The following is an 18578-nucleotide window of genomic DNA, read 5'->3' as shown; positions in this document are numbered from 1 at the left end:
CCTCAGCCTTTGACATTCCAAATTCAAGCTCAGCACTACACGTGACCTGCACAGCTTGGCCTGACACTGACGTCAGTGCAATGGCAGCAGGTAACATGGCCAGATATAGGAATGGCTGGGAGGAGCAGCGACGGCTGGGATCAGGACATTCCACTAGAACACTCGTGTCTCTTCATTAATCTGGGGCTTCCTTTAGGCCTGTGCTGGGGTGAAAACATTGATATCTGGTAGTCAAGGTTAATTTACAAAACACCACTATCCTATATCTAATAAAACTTTCTCATATGATTGTTATTAGCTTGCCTCAGGATCAGCTTGCAATTTAAATACTTTTTTTGGCTGCTCTTCCCTTGTTTTTCCTAGCAGCAGACACTGCAGATATTTTGGAATTCTGCATTTAAATTGTAATTTACACAAAATATTTGTGTGATTTATGGCCTCTTAGCAGGCCTTTGTTGCTAAATGCTAGGCCAATTTTTTTCTGTGCAGTACTGATTAGCAAAGCAGCCAAATATGTAACAGCAAAGTGCATAGAAGCCAGAGACTTCAGCCATTGTAATGCTACGCTACTAAGCAGTGGAATTATTTCTTTGTACAGCCAGAAATAAATCCATCCAGGGATAATACTGACCTTTAATATTTCCAGGTCCTGTTTTACATTTATAACCTATTAAATTTATTTTTGACCATAGCCCACATATTACTCTGTATTTACTAAGACTTCGCTTGGGGTAGCACTTTCCCTACATAAACCTAAAGTCAACTAAGGCCACGTTTTTAAAGAAACAGCTTTTTAAATATTTTATATGTAGTAATAACATTTTGTAATGAATGAAGTGCTTGTGTACCATTGCCTCTATAAAGTGTGTGGTATAATCACTCACATGGAAGTTTATAACACGCCTGGCTGCCTGAAAACTTGCACAGCAGCATTGACCCCGTAGTCACATGTACTTTTATTATTTGTATTGTGAAACGTGAGAAACGATAGGATCAGGTACTCGGCACTACTGTTAAGTGGCTGGGAGGTGGTTTCCAATTCAGTTATTGTGTAAGAAGAGAGAAATAATCTTACAACATTTCTAGCAGCAGCTAAAGAGTGCCAGTTCTTCATGTTTGGCATCACAATATATATTGGCTATGTGAAGTAACCGCAGAATTTTGACAAACATACAAACCTAATAGTAACTCACTGCTACCCGTGAAAGTTATCTCTATCAGATGACATTCACATGCCTATTGTGTGCAGTTATAGGAAAATGAAACCTTTCAGAAAAGGGAACAGGCTGTGGGATGTTTTACACCAGGGACTTGTTAAATTTTTCCAACTGTTTATTTTAATGTAAAGGAAGGATCCTTCTCGGTATTTATTTTTTTTTTTTTTTTTAAAGTAGAGTAAGTAATGACCTGCTTTTCGTCTTCCTCCCCCACTACTGTAGAATAAACCTCAACAATGGCATGGAGCCAACGTCTTGACAGCAGCTTGATCTGCCTTCCACACCCACACACAGCTTTCCCACAGCACATAGCAAGCTCTATACTGCCACCCACTGGCCATTCCATTTTTGGGCAGCCAAGTTATTTTTAGTCATTTTAAACATAACTATTGTAGTAAAAATAAGAAGTGACGCATTCATATTTGCCTACTGAATTATTTAATAAATAGGAATTGTGTTCTGTGAATTCATTAGCAGGTTTTCCCTGGTACAATTGGAAATTTGCTGGGATTACTCCACCGTGGAAAGAATCAGATTGACCAACATTCTTTTTTTATCTGTACCGAAAAGCCCAGTGCTGGGTCACCATCCAACATTTCTACATACACTGTGCAGGTACCAGAACTCATTCATATTCATACCAGGAGCATATCTTTACTATAATATGAATATGAGAACCTTACAAAACGCAAGATGTGTAAACAGTGGTTTTATTGCCAGTTGCCACACAAAAATCTATTCAGGTCCATACATATATAGATATAAAAACAGCAATTGGAAAATGAGAAATTAAGTTACATGTTGTCATCATCCGAGTCGTCTTCTTCTTCTAAAGACTCCTGTGTTGAGAGAAATAAACTGTCAGAAGTCTGGATATAAGAGTGGATAAAATGAACAGGAATATGTTGAACAAGTATTTACCTTTGCATATTTTTCAGCTTCTTCTCTGATGTCTTTCGGTACAATTTCATGTTTTCCATTAGTTACTGTTCAAAAAGGAAAATGTAATGTTTTATTCTGAGGGGAAATTTTGTCAGTGGGTGTAAACTATGAGAAAGAATGTACGACCCAATAATAAAATCTTGATGAGAGCTATGAGTTGTACCGCACATACTTGTTCCAGGTCAATACATCAAAGAATTGAAGACACAGAATAGCAGCTGATGTTACCCATGTTTTTTTTTTCCCGCAAATAAAAATAAGACTTGGTAAAATTCTAAAACGAATTATAAGCCGTAGATGTGGAACACATGATAAAATCCTATGCTGTAGAGAAGCAATTTATTCAGCTTCCATGTATGAACACCTTGCCATATACATATTCTCTCCAAGAAATAATATATTAGTCTATGCTTTCACCAAGCGCTGTGACATTTTAATGTGGATACATGCATGAAAATGCCTCCAATAACGACCTGTTCTGACCAACGGAAACCAGATTCCATGTGTCATAAGTGAACGAGAAAAGCTAACACAGTGTTTGTTTTTTAACACTTTACCACAAGTGCCCGTCTAAAAAAGCGTTTACATTCCCAATGTACTGATATGAGTTATTCATAGAACCAGTGTTATTAACTAGGAAGAGCAGTTCTTGTTACCTACAACTACCAGATTTTGCTTTTCATTCTCTCACTCTATACTAAAGAGACATGAAAGGAAAAAGATTATTTAACTTTGGTCTAGAGTTAAGTTGGAGAGAAATCACCAAGATAAAAGAGCAATACCTACAAAATGTGGCTGTACTGTGACCACTTAACTACTCTAAGACCTGTACACACAATGTACAACCAAGATGTGAATGGTGACAAGTATAAATCTTTCTTACTTTCTCCAACCCAGCTCAGTTCCAGTTCAAAGGATTTATCTTTTACTTCATCATGGACAATGTAGATTCTGCAACAGAAAAACAAGAGGTTTGTTTACAGATTAACATCATCAGGTTTTCTATAAAGTTACATCAATGAAATCAACAAGAAGCCCTAATGTTTTGCATTGAAGAGGCATTGCCTGTCCTTTCACCACAGCTGAGCTATTTCAGCAAATAGATTGTTGTATTCATATAGAAGCACGCCTGGTAATGTACATGAAACAAACCATGACCTTTGCAACCGACCATGTCTGGGTTGATTTCCCCGTTTGCTTCCATTGGACTGTGGAGTAGTATTTAAACCGATTTTCATTTGCAGGTCATTATACTGCAAATAATCTGAACTGAAGTCAATTTGTGCATAACTGCCCAGAATTAGGCTGTGACCCCAACACTAAGATACACTGACAGGACAGGAATGCTTCCTTTGGATTTTAGCACAAGCTCAGCTCTATGTACTGCAACTGCCCCAAATTATTGAACATAAAGACTAATATTGTGTGAATAAAAACTTAAGTGAATAAAGTAAATCTAATCAATAAGTAAAGAAACTAGCCTACATCATACTTCTCTAATAGGCTCCTGTGGTAAGTGCTCTAACCTATGACCATTCAGTTAAGGTTTATATCTTGTCTAACAATAAAAATAAAGCTCAGTTTCTATAATACTTCACAGTTTTAGTGATCTTGTTTCACGGTCCGTCCTCTTGTTATTATTATTGTCTTACTGTCACTAGCAGTGGTTATGAACCTGCACATGGGGCTGGTGGGTTATAGATAGATAATTAATTACAATTAACCTGTGAGAACAGAATTATGGAAGAGGTAATTTGTGGGGTTTTTTTAATGTCCCATGGCCACCATCCTGAACTTGGTTTTGTTTAGAAAGTCAGCGAGTTACAATAGTCTAAATCAGTAATGACAGAACCCATATTTTTATCCTCACATTTTACTCACTTAGGGATTGCCTTTGACTTTTGTGACCACAACACCTCACCAAATTCCAATAAATGTATAGATGTTACTTCTCAAACTAACTGTAAACTCTCTTGTCCCAGGTCCAACAGCATATTGTCAAGAAAACCCATCTACCCAGGCCCATGCATGCACTGTATATTGTTTATTCACTTCATGCTCCAGCAAAGCTCAGGACAAAACTAAACAATGTCACAAGCAAGGGCCACTCAGAAAGGGTTACCAAACAGCTCTGCAGCCTTTTCACCAATGTCTCATGGAATGGAGGGCAGCCCAGTATAATACTGGCAAGGGAAACTTCTATAAAGTGGAACTGCAATCATTTTGCAATCTACAGTCTCTGCAAGAATTCCCCAGCCAGATGGGCTTGAGTGGCTGCTGTAATGTCACTCGCTATGGTTTCTCCGGCAGGCCTGTGCATTCTTTGTTGACGGGAAGTGATGCAGCAGCTTTTAAAATAAATAAATAAAAGTCTAAGTATCCTCTGTTAGAAGACTTACAAATGGCACCGAGTGCTGCCAGGTTTTCTTTAAAGCCCATAGCAATATCTGCTTTTGGTAATAAATGACTGGCCTAAGAGTTCTTTTAATTAAAGATCTGAAAAATAAATACATGCATGCTAGAATCACTGACAAGCTGTTTTACTATTACCCCAAAGGGTTTATCATGTACACCACCAAAATTAGGTTTTCTTGGTTGCATAACACAGCAATGAACCAGTTGGTCCATTTTGTTGTCCATATGTAAAATTACTTTTATTGGTATACCTACAGTAATGAGAATCATGATTGTATTTTTATAAAAATAGGAATTAGCGTGGCTACTCTCATTAGCATGTTTTCTTACATCCGTTTTGTCCACAATGTGTAAAGAAACAACTATACTCACATTTTTGCTACCTCTTTCACCACTTCCCGACATGTCATCTCTTTCATCTGCCAAACAAAATATTAGTAGATGGGAGTCAGTGTGTACATGCCACAGAAGATCATCAGGAGGTGGGGGATCGATATATAGATCAAAGAGGATATATAAAAGCGTATATTGAACAAAAGATGCCAGCCCTCCATGTCCAGTATCACATGAATGAACTAAAGTGTTTTTTTGGTCGCCAAACTTTTCAGGACCTAAGGACCACTAAATGCACGGAATCCGAACCACGCATGCGCAGGGAGCAATGTGTCACTCAATGAGGTAAGAAACTTCCCTCATAGTGACGTCAAGATGCCATTGTGTCCACACGGGGATATGGTCTGCCGCTCTGGCCGGTGAGCCCCCAACCCCCAGCGGGGTCAGAAGGACGCACCAGCCAGAGCCATGGACCACCAACATCAAACATCTAGACTTTCCTTCCCCAGCCCTATTGTCCCTGGCCCGTCTCTTTATATTATTGGATTTCAGTTCTTTCAATGAAGCAGACTCAGCATCACATATGGTCTGAACCGTAGACAGTCTGCAGTCGAGTCTACCTAACATCACACTTTCATTTACACAAACACACAACCATTTGGACATTTTTTTGTAAAAATAAAAAAAAAAAAAAACATTGACTGACCTACTGCTTACATGAGGGCTCTGGGCTCCTGAGAGGAGTACTGGAGAATACTGAGGCAGGTTACTGTAATGTTTGTGGATGCCATGTACAAACCCCTGCTCATGTAGCAGAGCCCAAATGAATCCTAGTGCTGCCCCTCTCTTTGGCCCTGACTTATTAAAGCTCTCCAAGGCTGGAGAGGATACACTTTCATCAGTGAAGCTGGGTGATCACGCAAACCTGGAATGGATTTCCTGACAGTCATTTGCTGGCCGCCTTGGCAGTATTCCCGAGTGTGGCTTGGGGTGAATTTTACATACCAAAAGCAGTAACCCTAAACCACACTCAGGATAGGGAAAAAAAAAAATTGTACCTGCTCCCCTCAATCCAGTGGCAACCTCGGCGAACCCCGGCCGGCTTCTGCATCACATCCCTGGTGTGATCAATGTGATGCATGAAGTGTCGGTATGCCAGGGAGGCGCGGCAGGAGATTTAAAAGCAGATTACATTGTAATCTACTTTTAAAACATTAATCACAGGGATAAAGCTATTAAAAAAAAATAAAAAATCTAAATAATAAACCCAAAAGATTATTCTATTATTGTACCTCTGTTTGGACAATTTTTTTTAAAAATTAATTTTTTAAAAAGTTAATTTTATTTATAACTTTATTATATTATAATTTATGATTTGTGTTTCAAACTTTACAATACCCAGGAGTTATTCCTAGGAATTACAGGCCTAAAATATTAAACAACAAATTTCCACGAAAAACAATACCGCTTTTGACATAAAAATACGGCAAATAATTAGACCGCCAGGGAGGCTAGCAATTGTTTTGAATCATTGACCAGATCCATTTCAGGTTTGCTGGATCACCCAGCTTCACTGATGAAAGTGTTTTCTCTCCAGCCTTGTAGAACTTTATTAATTCAGGCCCATTAAGTCTGATTGCTGTCATGCTACCTGCATGACAGCAATCAGACTTAATGGGCCTGAATTAATAAAGTTCTACAAGGGGTCAGCTGAAATTATGATATTATGGGTCAGCTGAAATTGATATGATATTATGTTGATATTATGGGTCAGCTGAAATTGTTCATTATACCTACACAAAAAAGGTGTTTTTAAAGAAATATATTTTAAACATACATATTATGATTTTCTAACTGCCTGCTGTGTAGCTTCAAGAAACTGCATGGTTAAGCAGAAGATAAATTGACGGCTTCAACCTGCCATGAACAGCTATGGATACATCACTGAAAATTTGAACTGATCCTTAGTGCTCATTTTATTCATTGCTTCCCATTGAGAACATATAACATGTCACACTTACCTGAAGTTTCTCAATCTCTGTCTTAGCAGCTTGTTTGGCTTTACCAATTGAACATCCCCAATAACCCTGCAATGTACACAAAATTGCAGAATTATCTTACAACACATTCTTATAGACACAGAACAATGTATTCTAATATACTGCCATGTATCATTCAGGGTTTCACTAAAACAAAGGTAAGATTGTCTCCTGGGAATCTAAAATGCTGTTTTTCCTTTTAACATCTACATGAATAATCATTAGATTTTCTATTCTAATATTATTCCTTGTTGGCTATTGCTTTCCTGTAAATTTAAGACCAAACTAGTACAGCTGTCCCTAAAAATAATTCTGAGCTCCAAAGTAACCTACAGTCTAGTTACAAACAGATACTTACATAGGATACACCAGAAGGGTCAACCATGTACAACTGAGCGCCATCATCTTTATTGTAAGATCCCAACATAAAACTATAAAGAAACAAAACAAACTGTGAATGTGGTTTAAAGATTCTAATCTGTTAGAATAAAAGCTAAAGCAGAAAAAGAAGCCGGTATGTTGATGTCTCCGTGTACAAAATGTCTCTAAAGCATCCCAGGACTCAAACCTAGAAAGGTTCAGTACACCAATCTCAATCTTTCTTCCTAAAATGATGGCTGGGCCTGACAATTATACCCAAGAACCAATAAGATGTGGAAGGTAGGTGAATTTTCAACTTTATAAAGAAAAAGTTTTACTCACCATGTACAAATGATTGTCAACTTATGAGCCAAAGGGAAACTTCAGCCTCTGACTACACCAAATGTTTAGTATACACCAATGAGTCAAAGCCACCAACAGGTAAAATAATTAGCATTGATCTTGAATCAACCAGGTGATTACCTTACTGCAATAATTCACCTTACCTTCCTGATCGCTCTAGGTAAATGCGAAAAAGCTGAATGTTCATGTTTGGTTGGCAGGGAAACCCGGGAATCCCAGCTTCCCTTGGAAGTGCTGAGAATGAATTGATGCACTCCTGGGTGGGAGTTACCTTATCTCAGCAGAGCCAATCAAAATGATAGTTTCCAGGAAAAGGATGGCAAGATGGCATCACTTTGCACTAGAATGTAAATAGGTGAGTTGCATGGAAGGTGAAGTACTGAAAGCAGCGAGTATGGTAAAAAGTGTATAGATCTGGGCAAATCATCGAAAAAATTGCAGGTTCTGTTAGGTATTCTTTGTGTGCTGTCCAGGAAGTAGAACTGATGAACGGACATCAGGGTTGAGGGCTCACTAGTGTGTTTGTGGGCAAGCCCACCAGTGCATTCTCACAGAAGAGCTACTATTGGACAAAGTGCTGAAAAATGCAGCTTGCATAGTATGGGGCAGTATATCCACTGACTATTCAATTTGCTCCATGACAACTCCTATCCACTGCCTAAAGTGCATACAATGGGCATGTGGCATCAGAAAGAGACAGTGGAGAAAGAACAGAAATTAGCGTTGTGTATCACATTTCCTTTTAGAATATTTGCATGACCAGGTGAGCACGTTGGAAGCAGGATGCACAATGGGGAAAAAAGGTTAGCGGAGGCCAAATATCACAGGGGACCTTCAGAAATGGTTTTTATTAGTTTGGGAGCTTTAAGGGCAGCACACTATTAGACAGGTGGTTTTTTGTTTTGGCTGATCAGTGTATGTAATGCTAGACAGGACTGTTAGAGACTGCAGACATATTAAGGGGGACTGAAGACATATTAGACTGTGGACGTTCTTCAACAAGAGAGTGGGAATATATAACACTGGTGTAGTAAAGATCACTGCTTTTTACAAACTAATGATCCCAATTCTACAACAGGCTTGGATACAAATGGCAACACATGGGGTTGATATTGCTCCAGAGGGAGAGTAACTAAAGCAAAACATATAACATTTATTTAAAGAATACATTTGGCACACTCCATCACAGCACACACTTATAATAATTAGAATAAAGAAGTGATATCTGCATAGTAAATAATACTCATTTTACAACAAACTGCAGAAAGTATAAAGCAAACTGTGCACGTTTCAGCCAACATATAATTTAACTAAAGGAAGTCTATCATGAGAGAAACATGGAAGCTGCAAAGCTATCTGATCATGTGTCATGTTGCTCCTCTAGCTAAAATTGGGACCATGACCTAGAACAAGTATGTAGGTGAACCTTTTTCATCCCTCACTAACTTTCCTCAACTGTACAACTGTTCCGGGTCATTGCTTACGATAATAAATCCAGAAGTCCAGTGACACTTAGAAAGGTGGTGAATAAGTAACTCATAGTCCACTGCTTAGAAATTCCCCTTTATGATTTACTTTATTTGTGATTGGCTGACACCTTCTGAAGTGTCTGAGCAGCCTGCAATCTTCAGCCTAGACAAAAGAAGGACTTTCCAGACTGTGAATTGAGTGAGATTGACATTTACAAAATATGCCTTGGTAGTTTAAAGTGGAGGTATACTCTAATGTAATGGTAAAAACCTAAAAAAACATAATTACTATCACATACCTGCAGCCAAAAGGTCTGACAGCACTGTATAGTGTATAGGCGTGTACATACATGGCCACTCTGTCTGCGAGATGCTGCAGGGGAAAAGGAAGTAAGAAAACATTTGTATCACTGAGGTCACATAATAGACAAAGGTGATGTACTATAGAAATAACCATACCTTTAATGGAATGTCATAACCATAGTTGGATCTGAAGTTGGAGGCCTCCTCTCTAGCGATGTCAGCCAAGGAACGGGCGTCAGCCAGGAGACCAGCTACAGCCTTTATTCGATACAAACATTATATTACATGGGGTTCTGGTATTTCTATTCATTAGTACAGTGTATCTCCCATACATAAACAACCTATATACAGACAACTTGGTTCAAGATACAAGTTTTAAATATAGATTGTTGGTCCAGTTCACCTAATAAAGTGAGATTGTTCAAACGTTCACTTTTTCCCCATCCAAAAATCAATAAATGTGAATAAACAAATGTGCAAAATGCATTTTCATTTAGGTTATTTGGTATTGTTTGTAAATTTACTAAACTCCTAAACTTAGTGCCAAAACAAATATGATTATTATTATTGTTATTAATAAACAGGATTTACATATCGCTAATATTACGCAGCGCTGTACATTAAATAGGAGTTGCAAATGACAGAGGAAATGCAGACAGTTACACAGGAGGAGGAGAGGAACCTGCCCCGAATCTTACTGGTTATATGAACTTACTACATTAGTGTAGATCAGATTTTCCAAACCAGTGTTCCTTCAAAGGTTGCTTGAGCAATGTGTGCCTTTCAGGTTAGTTTACCAGATACCAATAATCATTTTGGCTATTTCTAGGAGTGACATTCTTACACCACTCTATTGTACTGTGAGCTATGGACATAGTAATTATAGCAGGGATTCCCCAAGACCTACAAGATAGATGATAGGAGTCTTCATACCAATACTCGTTCTAAAGCTTAAAACACTCTTAAAAACAGAGAAATTTATTCAAAGGCATCAGGACATTGTTTACTCCTAAGAGTGCACTGAATTTTTTACAAGGTGTTTAAGAAGAGGACCTTTGCTCCGGTGTTATGCAAGAAAGAGATCATACTTTGCTTCAGCAAGCGGACTTGGGTAATTCTTCCTTTTAAGTTATAACTATAACTACAAATATAAAAATGCACAAGTGGTAAACTATAACTATATTTTCTTGCAATTATTTTTTTGAAATTGTAATTTTTAATAAATATATATAAAAACATATAAAATTAGTACAAACACAAAATAGGATTGTAGGGGGGGAAAGAACAAAAACGGACATGTGAGATAGAGAGATAGTGGGCTTCTGAGATATCATACACAACAATAATAGACTACAAGAACTCCTGATGACCGTATGAAAATTAGGGTATCTGCATGGGAGTCTATTGCTGAAAAAGTAGAAGGAACAATATCCAATTCAAATCTGATTCCCCTGCAATGGTTACAAAAGCTTTACTTTGGGTACTATGCATCGATAAACACTTACCATTCCAACATGGCGATCCACATTAAAAATACGCTTGTTGGAACCTTCTTCATACAGCTTAGAAAGGACGAGCTTCTCTACTCCAAACACAACTCCATCTTTGCATCGGATGCCAATGGCTGTGCTGGAAACAAAGCAGCAGCAACAACACGAAATGAGATCAAGGAGCAGACACAGGTAATATTATGGTACATACACACAAAAGATAATGGTCACCCAAAAGATACTGGATGTCTGCTTGAGATGATCAAAATTGTGTGCAGCGGTTCCCCAGAAGGTATTTTAGCAATCCGAAATGACCGCTATCATCTCCTATGCAGGAGGGTGCAGCATTGTGGCCGCTCTTCGTACAACTGAACAGGGCTGTGCATACAATGTTCGTTGTAGCTACACTGCAAACAATCATGAAAAAATCCTTTTCAGCATTTGACGTGTGTATGTTGCTTAAAAGTACCACCGTTGCTGAAAATTACCAGATTCCGGCATCACAGGTCAAAATAACATAAAGAGCGAGGAAACAGCTCACAGAATGTCTCAGACATCTCATTAAAGTGGATCTAAACAAAACTAAAATGTCACCAGGAGGTAGAGCTAATTAGAAATAAGAAAATAAAAAAAATAAAGTCCTGGCTCCTTGTGACTTTTTGTGTTAGCATGTGCCACTCTGTACGCAGTGGTGCAGTACACAGAGCCAGCCACATGTGCAAGAGTTACATTATTGGCCGAAAAGGAACTCTGTGGCGGCTTCCTAGGATGTGGCAATGACAGGATCCTGTAATCACAGCATGGAACCTGAACACAGCTCTGCTTTAACTACTTTTTAGCTTGCTTGATTTTGGATTTTCTCAGACATCTCCCCAGACCTTCAGGTAAGGTTTAAGGTATCTCTGTACCTGCTGTTATACTTACAGCTCTGAGCTTTATTCTTTGGTGATAAATTATCCACAGAAACTATTATTATGACACAGTATTTATATAGCCCCATCATAGTCATGTCATTAATTGACCGTCACAGGGGCTCACAATCTAATGTCTGTACTATAATCATGTCATTAATATAGTCTAAGGTCAATTTTTTGAGGGAAAGTGGATTAACCTAACTTCATTTTTTTGGGATGTGGGAGAAAACTGGAGTAGGCAAGTTTATCTGCAAAGGGCAGCACAGTGGCTCAGTGGTTAGCACTCTGGCCCTTGCAGTTCTAGCTCCTCCTCGTGTTTGTGTGGGTTTCCTCCAGGTACTCCGGTTTCTTCCCACATCCCATTAATTGGCTTCCCCCCAAAATTGTCCTTAGACTGTGGTAATGACATATGACTATGGTAGGGACATTTGATTGTGAGCCCCTTTAAGGGACAGCTAGTGGACTTTGTACAGGGCTGCATAATATGATGGCGCTATATACTGTGTAAAAACAATAATAATAATAAGCTGGCCAAATTCAGCTTCTATTTGTCCCATGCTATGTTGTGCCCCAGAATAGGAAACACAGCATTTGAACAGGATGCCTGCAGCCACCCAAAAGATGGGAGACCCCCAACCCTGCAGCTTTTCTTAGGAAATAGGCATGGCTTAGTATCCTGAAAGCGGGTAAGAATCTATTTTGCAATGGAAATGATGGGTCATGAGTTGTTTCACTTTAATCATCTTATTGAATAATGAAAGTGTAACTACAGACATGCTGTACTTTTAATATTACCGAGATACACAAAACGTGATAAATATTAGCAGGATTAAATATCAATTCATTTCTAGTTAAGTATCAAAATCAGAAACCTTGGGATGAAGACAGATTTAAACATGAAGTCCATAAACTTTAGATTTGGTTTTTAATTAGAAAATGACCTACCTGCTATTTTCCACAGCTTTAGTTGCATATTCGACCTGAAAGACTCTGCCATCCGGAGAAAATGTGGATGCAGAGAGATCATACTGAGGGAGGAAAAAAAAAGAGAAAACTATTAGAACACTCAGAACATGAGCCCTTCCACTCACACCTTTCATGACTGAGATCAATAAGGAATACTTAAGCTGTGCCCCGGATACACTGACTAAAAGTGCTTCCAGCAGCAACTAATTTCTAACTTCAATTTACAACTTCAATTTAGAAAAGGAGAACATTACCAGACTTCCCCAAATATACCAGCCTTGGTACCAATGACCTTGTTGTCTTTGTTGTAACAAGGGGGTATCTGACCGGAATATAAGCCATATCCAACATGTCTGGTGATAACTTTAACAGATCAAATATTTTGGAATGAAAAGGGAAAAACCCTATCATCGCACAGCAAAGCAACTTTAAAGCTCAGAGCACCCCACAGCCTTCACCATTCCACCGAGACACCTACTACCCACTGAACTATATGAATAGTTATTTTGTTCTGCATGGGCAGGGTTCAGCTACCAATCACACACATTTTTTAATATGATCACAACTTCCAGTGTCTTACTCTATGTACAACATATTTGTTCAACGTAACAAGTTAAAGATTTAAAGAAATCCTGATATAACTACTAGTAAGTCATTCAACTGGACTAAGGCCAGGTCCACACTTGCAGTGTGTATACTGCTTCCTCATGCCTGGAACTGCTGGCATGTAGCGCTTCCCTGAGGCAGCGAACGGTACTGCTTAATGCTGCCAGGTGAAAATTTGCACAGACGCTGGTTCTTTAGGATGTTTGAGCTGCTGACAAGTTGCCAGCCGTGGGGAGGATATTTTGATTTTTAGGTAAGCAGCCGTTTAGACTGGCAGCCGTAACAGGCATTTCCATGAGTCTGCTAGTGGCTGGCACTTTGTCAGCAGCTTGGCATTTAAACATATTACAGCAGGAAGCAGTCGGCGGTAATGGACTTGCTCACTGCTGTCCTAATTCATTCTATATGGGTGGCAATCTGTGAGACACTAAATGTAGGAAGAAATGTTACCTGCACCACAACCTCAACTTATACAACCTAAGAGTCAGGAGCAGCATTTATTTAATATCATATAGATCAGTGCTCAACCCAGAAATTTTTTGGAGCCGAGTGGGAAGAAATTGTTGGTGGGTGGCAGTCCCTGTATTGTGACCCAACTCATCAGTAACCATCCAAAAACAGCCGGGTGTTTACTGAAAAGTGCTGGGTGGTGCGCCCGGCTAAAAGGGGCTGGGGAGAACACTGTAGATCTAGATATGTATTACAAATTATATAACACATAAAACAAATCAGTCTAAAGGTCATGGGCTGTGTCCATGACCTAAATTTTAACGCTTTACGCTGTCCTCGGTTTTGCCTGGTCTTGTGTCAGGAGCCGATGGCATTACCAATAATCAGATTCCAAACACCATCTTCCAGGAATAGGCATTGTGCAGTGAACTACACCAAGCCGATGAGTCACTGTGCCTTTCACAGACTCCATGTACCTGATTTATTACAGCTCTCCAAGAGAGGAGACTATCCTGAGACAACCCAGGCCAACCAAAAAAATCTCAAATAGATCTGCTCCAGGATTAAAAACATTTGTAAAATGATAGCAAATAATTTTATAACCTTCCTGGCGGTATTATTTTAGTATTTTTAAATGTCAGAGAAGTACATTTGACATTTAAAAATACTTATTTTCACCGGTCCCATCCCACAGCACCCACACACACGTCCCATGCCCGCCCGGCATTTGCATTCCCTACACATTCCCCAACGTTCACACACCAGGGGTTGCGAGACCCGAGGACACAGATGCCAAGCATTGCCAAGGGTTCACAGATGCCGGGCTGGCATCACTGGAGGATGCTGCGGGCTTGTGGGGACCAGGTAACCCCTTAATTACACCCCGAGTGTAATTCAGGGTTACCACTTTTTGTAATGAAATTTAACCGTGAGCCACACTCGGGATTACCACCAGGGAGGTAAGAAAATCAATTCCCAGTGGATTCTTGTATAAGGCCCAATACAGAGGTTTCTCTGGCCCTTTGGGTGTTCCGCAGGTCTGGCCGGTGCCACCCCAAGCAGGGTCGGGAGAAGGACCCAGCTGGGGGGGGGGCGCACCAGCCAGAGCGGCGGGAAACGTCCAAGCTCATGGAGGTGGCCGGGCTGTGACCCTGCACACGCTTTACGTTTAAACTCCAGATAAGGAAGGGATTCTTCACTGTAAAGTCTGAAAATGTGGAATCGGCTCCCTCAGGAAGTGGTTTCAGCAACTACTACAGATTGCTTTAAGAAAAAGCTGGATGTATTTCTAGAAGCACGGAATATAACTGGGGATTAAGGCCGGGGTTTTTTGCCTTCCTCTGTACCAACTATGTCTTATAGGGTCCTATACCTGGGATATGTTTATTTCACTAGTGGTTGAACTTGATGGACTTATGTTGACTTGCTATGTAAGGCTATGTACACATGTGCAATAATTATCATTGGAAACGAAAAACGACTGATCGTCCGATAATCGTAAACAAAAAAGTGATCGACTAGCCAACGACACCAATGAACGAGGAACGGCGCTGGAAACAAACGACCCTCCTGGTGGATCCGATTGTCCAATGATCGTTTGCTATCTATTGTGTGTACGGTCGTTCAGTGATGGTGGATTGTTCTGCAGTACACTTTCTCCTGTACATGTCACTTCCTGCATCGTTCAAATGATTGTATCTAGTGTGTACATTATTGGTGGAATAAATTTGAATGATCGTATTGTTACAGCATGTACAGAATCCTGCACAATACCATCGTTCAAAATAATCGTGCATATTCGTTCGTTTTCTAACATTATTTATTGCGTGTGTGTACCTAGCCTTACTATGCAAAGAAGAGAAAAGCCAAGCCTATGTGGGACTCGCCCGGCTCACTTTAGTAAAGAAATTTGTTTTTTTAAGATGAAAACCCCACTTGGGTATTTCTTGCTATCTCTGCCCGGTGACCACAGAGAAAACAAAAAATGGTACAGATGTCACCAAAACAAAAGAAAGAGGAAAATCTAATGGGGACACCTGATTCAACTTTATTTTTATAGGTAAACCCTCTGACTTCCTGTTGTGTCTCCTACACAGGAAATGGTCATACATATACCCAATGGAGCACACTTCCTGATGTGTAAATGAAATAAAATAAGGATAAATATACCCAAGGGGGCGCAGATATTAATATATTGGGTAAGATGGTTTTAGATCTCCTGTAAGGGGTTTGTGTTGACATCAGACAGGGAATATATAGGCCAGTCACTGACCATGCATAACCCAGGTCACAAGCAGGTCAGCTGCAGGTCAAGTGCAGCTGTCACTGAATTGTCACAATGTGATGTCAGGCCCTAAAGATACAATGACAAAGGAGTCAGTTTAAAAGTCTATATACAAAATTATTTCATTCTGTCCCTATGTGTGTATTATAAGAACCTCTATAGGCTGTGCTATGCTGACATGTGGGGCCCCTGAGTTGTTGCTGTGGCCCCCGGTAGCCGGCCATATACAATATAATGGACTTTCGGTTTCAGTCCGCTCCCAGCTTCCCTCCTCTCACAGGCCGGGCTGCGCACAAACAGCTACCCCAGCCCCGCACTGAAAGCGACAGCCTCGGTCTCCCCACCACACTCACCCCAGTCCCGATGGAACTCATAGCTGACAGCGAACACTACACAGGCGGTGAATCGGCACTTTCACTCCCGTATTCCCCCAGTCTCCCACCGGCCAGTATCGCGTGACCTGATTGCGCCGCAGTCAGCCAATCGTAGGCCTCCTATCAGTACGCATGCGCAGTACGGAACAAATCTGAGCCGAAAGAGCGAAGTCATAAGGCCATGAGAGTGCACATTGCAGAGAATGGGGGAAGTCACGTGGGTTGCTGATACATTTGTATGGGACACATGATGAATAATTTTATTTTCCTCATCTGTGTTTGTAAGTTGAGGATACAGAATCCTTTCCATAAAGCAGCTTTCAAAATAAAAAAAAATACTTTTCAAAAGCCCACACCCCCTCCACAAACCAAGTCCAATAGGTTCTGAACCATCCCATCTTCCTTCTTTCCCTCGCAGACACCAAAGAGCTGCCTTTACCTAAGCTCACTCACAGGGCAAAATTGGGTGGCATGTCTTCCTGAAAATGTAAAAAAAAAAAAAAAAAAAAAGAGTGCATTCCAGGTTTGCTGGATCACCCGGGTTCTTCCATGATTGCAAATATTCTCCAGTCTTGGAGTCTTTAATAAATGCAGAAGAAATCTTTTGCTATACACAGCTGAGCTTGTGGCTGATCTTAGGGGGTGAGCTCTTTCTGCAGCCTCTTGTAACTCTTTAATGACCAAGATAAACTCTGCAGTTGTTTCTTTTTGCATATCAAAGCACGGCTTGCTCCAGGAGGTTAATGAATGTCTAGGCTCCATATTTTTTTTTTTTTTTTTTGCTTTGTTTGTGATTAGCTCATGAGGATTTTATACAGTAACTGACACCACACTGCCTAATATTATGTTGAGACAAACATCTGTCCTAATTGCATTTATTAAAATAATATACCTGTTCCGACTTACATACAAACTCAGCTTAAGAACAAACCTACAGTCCCTATATCGTATGTCCCAGGGACTACCTGTATTCAAGAATTCTGTTTCTTGTCAATACTGCTGCATATTTTTATAATGTTGTGCTGAACCTAAAGAATGGAAATCCAGTAAGTTCATAAAAGAGGAGGAGTCTGTACAACCGTGAGCCTGAGAAATAATATAGTTGCTGTTTATTGTGAGAGCCTGGAATTTATATTAAAACATAAAAAAGTAAAAAAAATGAGACTGTTCACCTGCCATGTGCATATTGAATGGATGAGCTGATGCAGAGCACCCTCTACTGGTAGTGTACATATCACATATTAAAGTGTATCTCTCTATATATTTGTATATGCAGTATGTGAGCTACGCCATCTCCTATGTTCCTCTATGAGATCCTGCTCTCAGGAGAGAGCTTTCTGAGCATGCTCAGTGTGAGCTCCATGACAGTGGGAGCGTACTATAGACCTGGCAATTAGCTGCAGCTTCTCTCTGCCCACCTTGCATAATAGGGACCCCCAGGACCACTTTCCTGGCAATGAACATTAGGGTACTGTCTATTCGCTCTGTGCTGTGGTGCCTTATATACATACTTGCCTGTTCACAAAACTTCAAGGCTGTGTTCAGACTGGCGGTGAGGTTGTGGTGTGGTTACCCCTTTCTCATGCAGAGACACTTAGTACCACTCACTGGAGTCGAATCTGCAGACACTGCAGTGCCTGTTACACAAAGCTGGCCACGTACCTTCTGTGGACCCTAATTTCTCTTGAACAGAGGGATGTTGGCTACTCAAAATGTGGGAGCCAGTAGGAAACCCCTTTTATCCTGCTCCTTACTCATTAAAATGTTATACCCATCATATCATGCTACCCTGTCACATAGCTATCCCCTTACTCTCTACACCAATTTCATGGGGGAAATGTAACTGCAATTAAAAGACTCTGTAACTCCCCCTAAAAATTGCATCACTATGGCGCCATTACAAGATATAAAACACTATACCTACCGCACCGTGCTACCCTGTCACACATAGCTGGCCATTTACCTTCTGTGAACCCCAATTTCTCTTTAAATATAGAGAAAGGAAAATGTAGGATAGGGGGGACATTTGTGGCTACCCCCCACTAAAATTGTA

At 40.1% G+C, this 18578-nt stretch overlaps 1 protein-coding gene across 1 annotated transcript; it reads right to left on the bottom strand.

Moving 5' to 3' along the window:
* Positions 1-1910: 1910 nt before the first annotated feature.
* PSMA3 (proteasome 20S subunit alpha 3) lies at positions 1911-16652 on the bottom strand. Its single transcript, XM_072429029.1, has 11 exons — positions 16505-16652; positions 12791-12873; positions 10947-11070; positions 9598-9699; positions 9438-9511; positions 7305-7377; positions 6929-6994; positions 4947-4993; positions 3043-3110; positions 2139-2203; positions 1911-2056 (listed from the first exon to the last, which is right to left on the bottom strand). Exons 1-11 carry the CDS (start codon positions 16523-16525, stop codon positions 2012-2014), a joined length of 768 nt encoding a protein of 255 aa, XP_072285130.1. The 5' UTR covers positions 16526-16652; the 3' UTR covers positions 1911-2011.
* Between the last annotated feature and the right edge of the window lie 1926 nt (positions 16653-18578).

This window comes from Pyxicephalus adspersus, chromosome 12 (genome assembly GCF_032062135.1).
Source record: "Pyxicephalus adspersus chromosome 12, UCB_Pads_2.0, whole genome shotgun sequence".
Lineage (NCBI taxonomy): Eukaryota > Metazoa > Chordata > Amphibia > Anura > Pyxicephalidae > Pyxicephalus > Pyxicephalus adspersus.
Note: the sequence above shows the minus strand (reverse complement) of the source record. Positions and strands in the feature narration are given on the sequence as shown.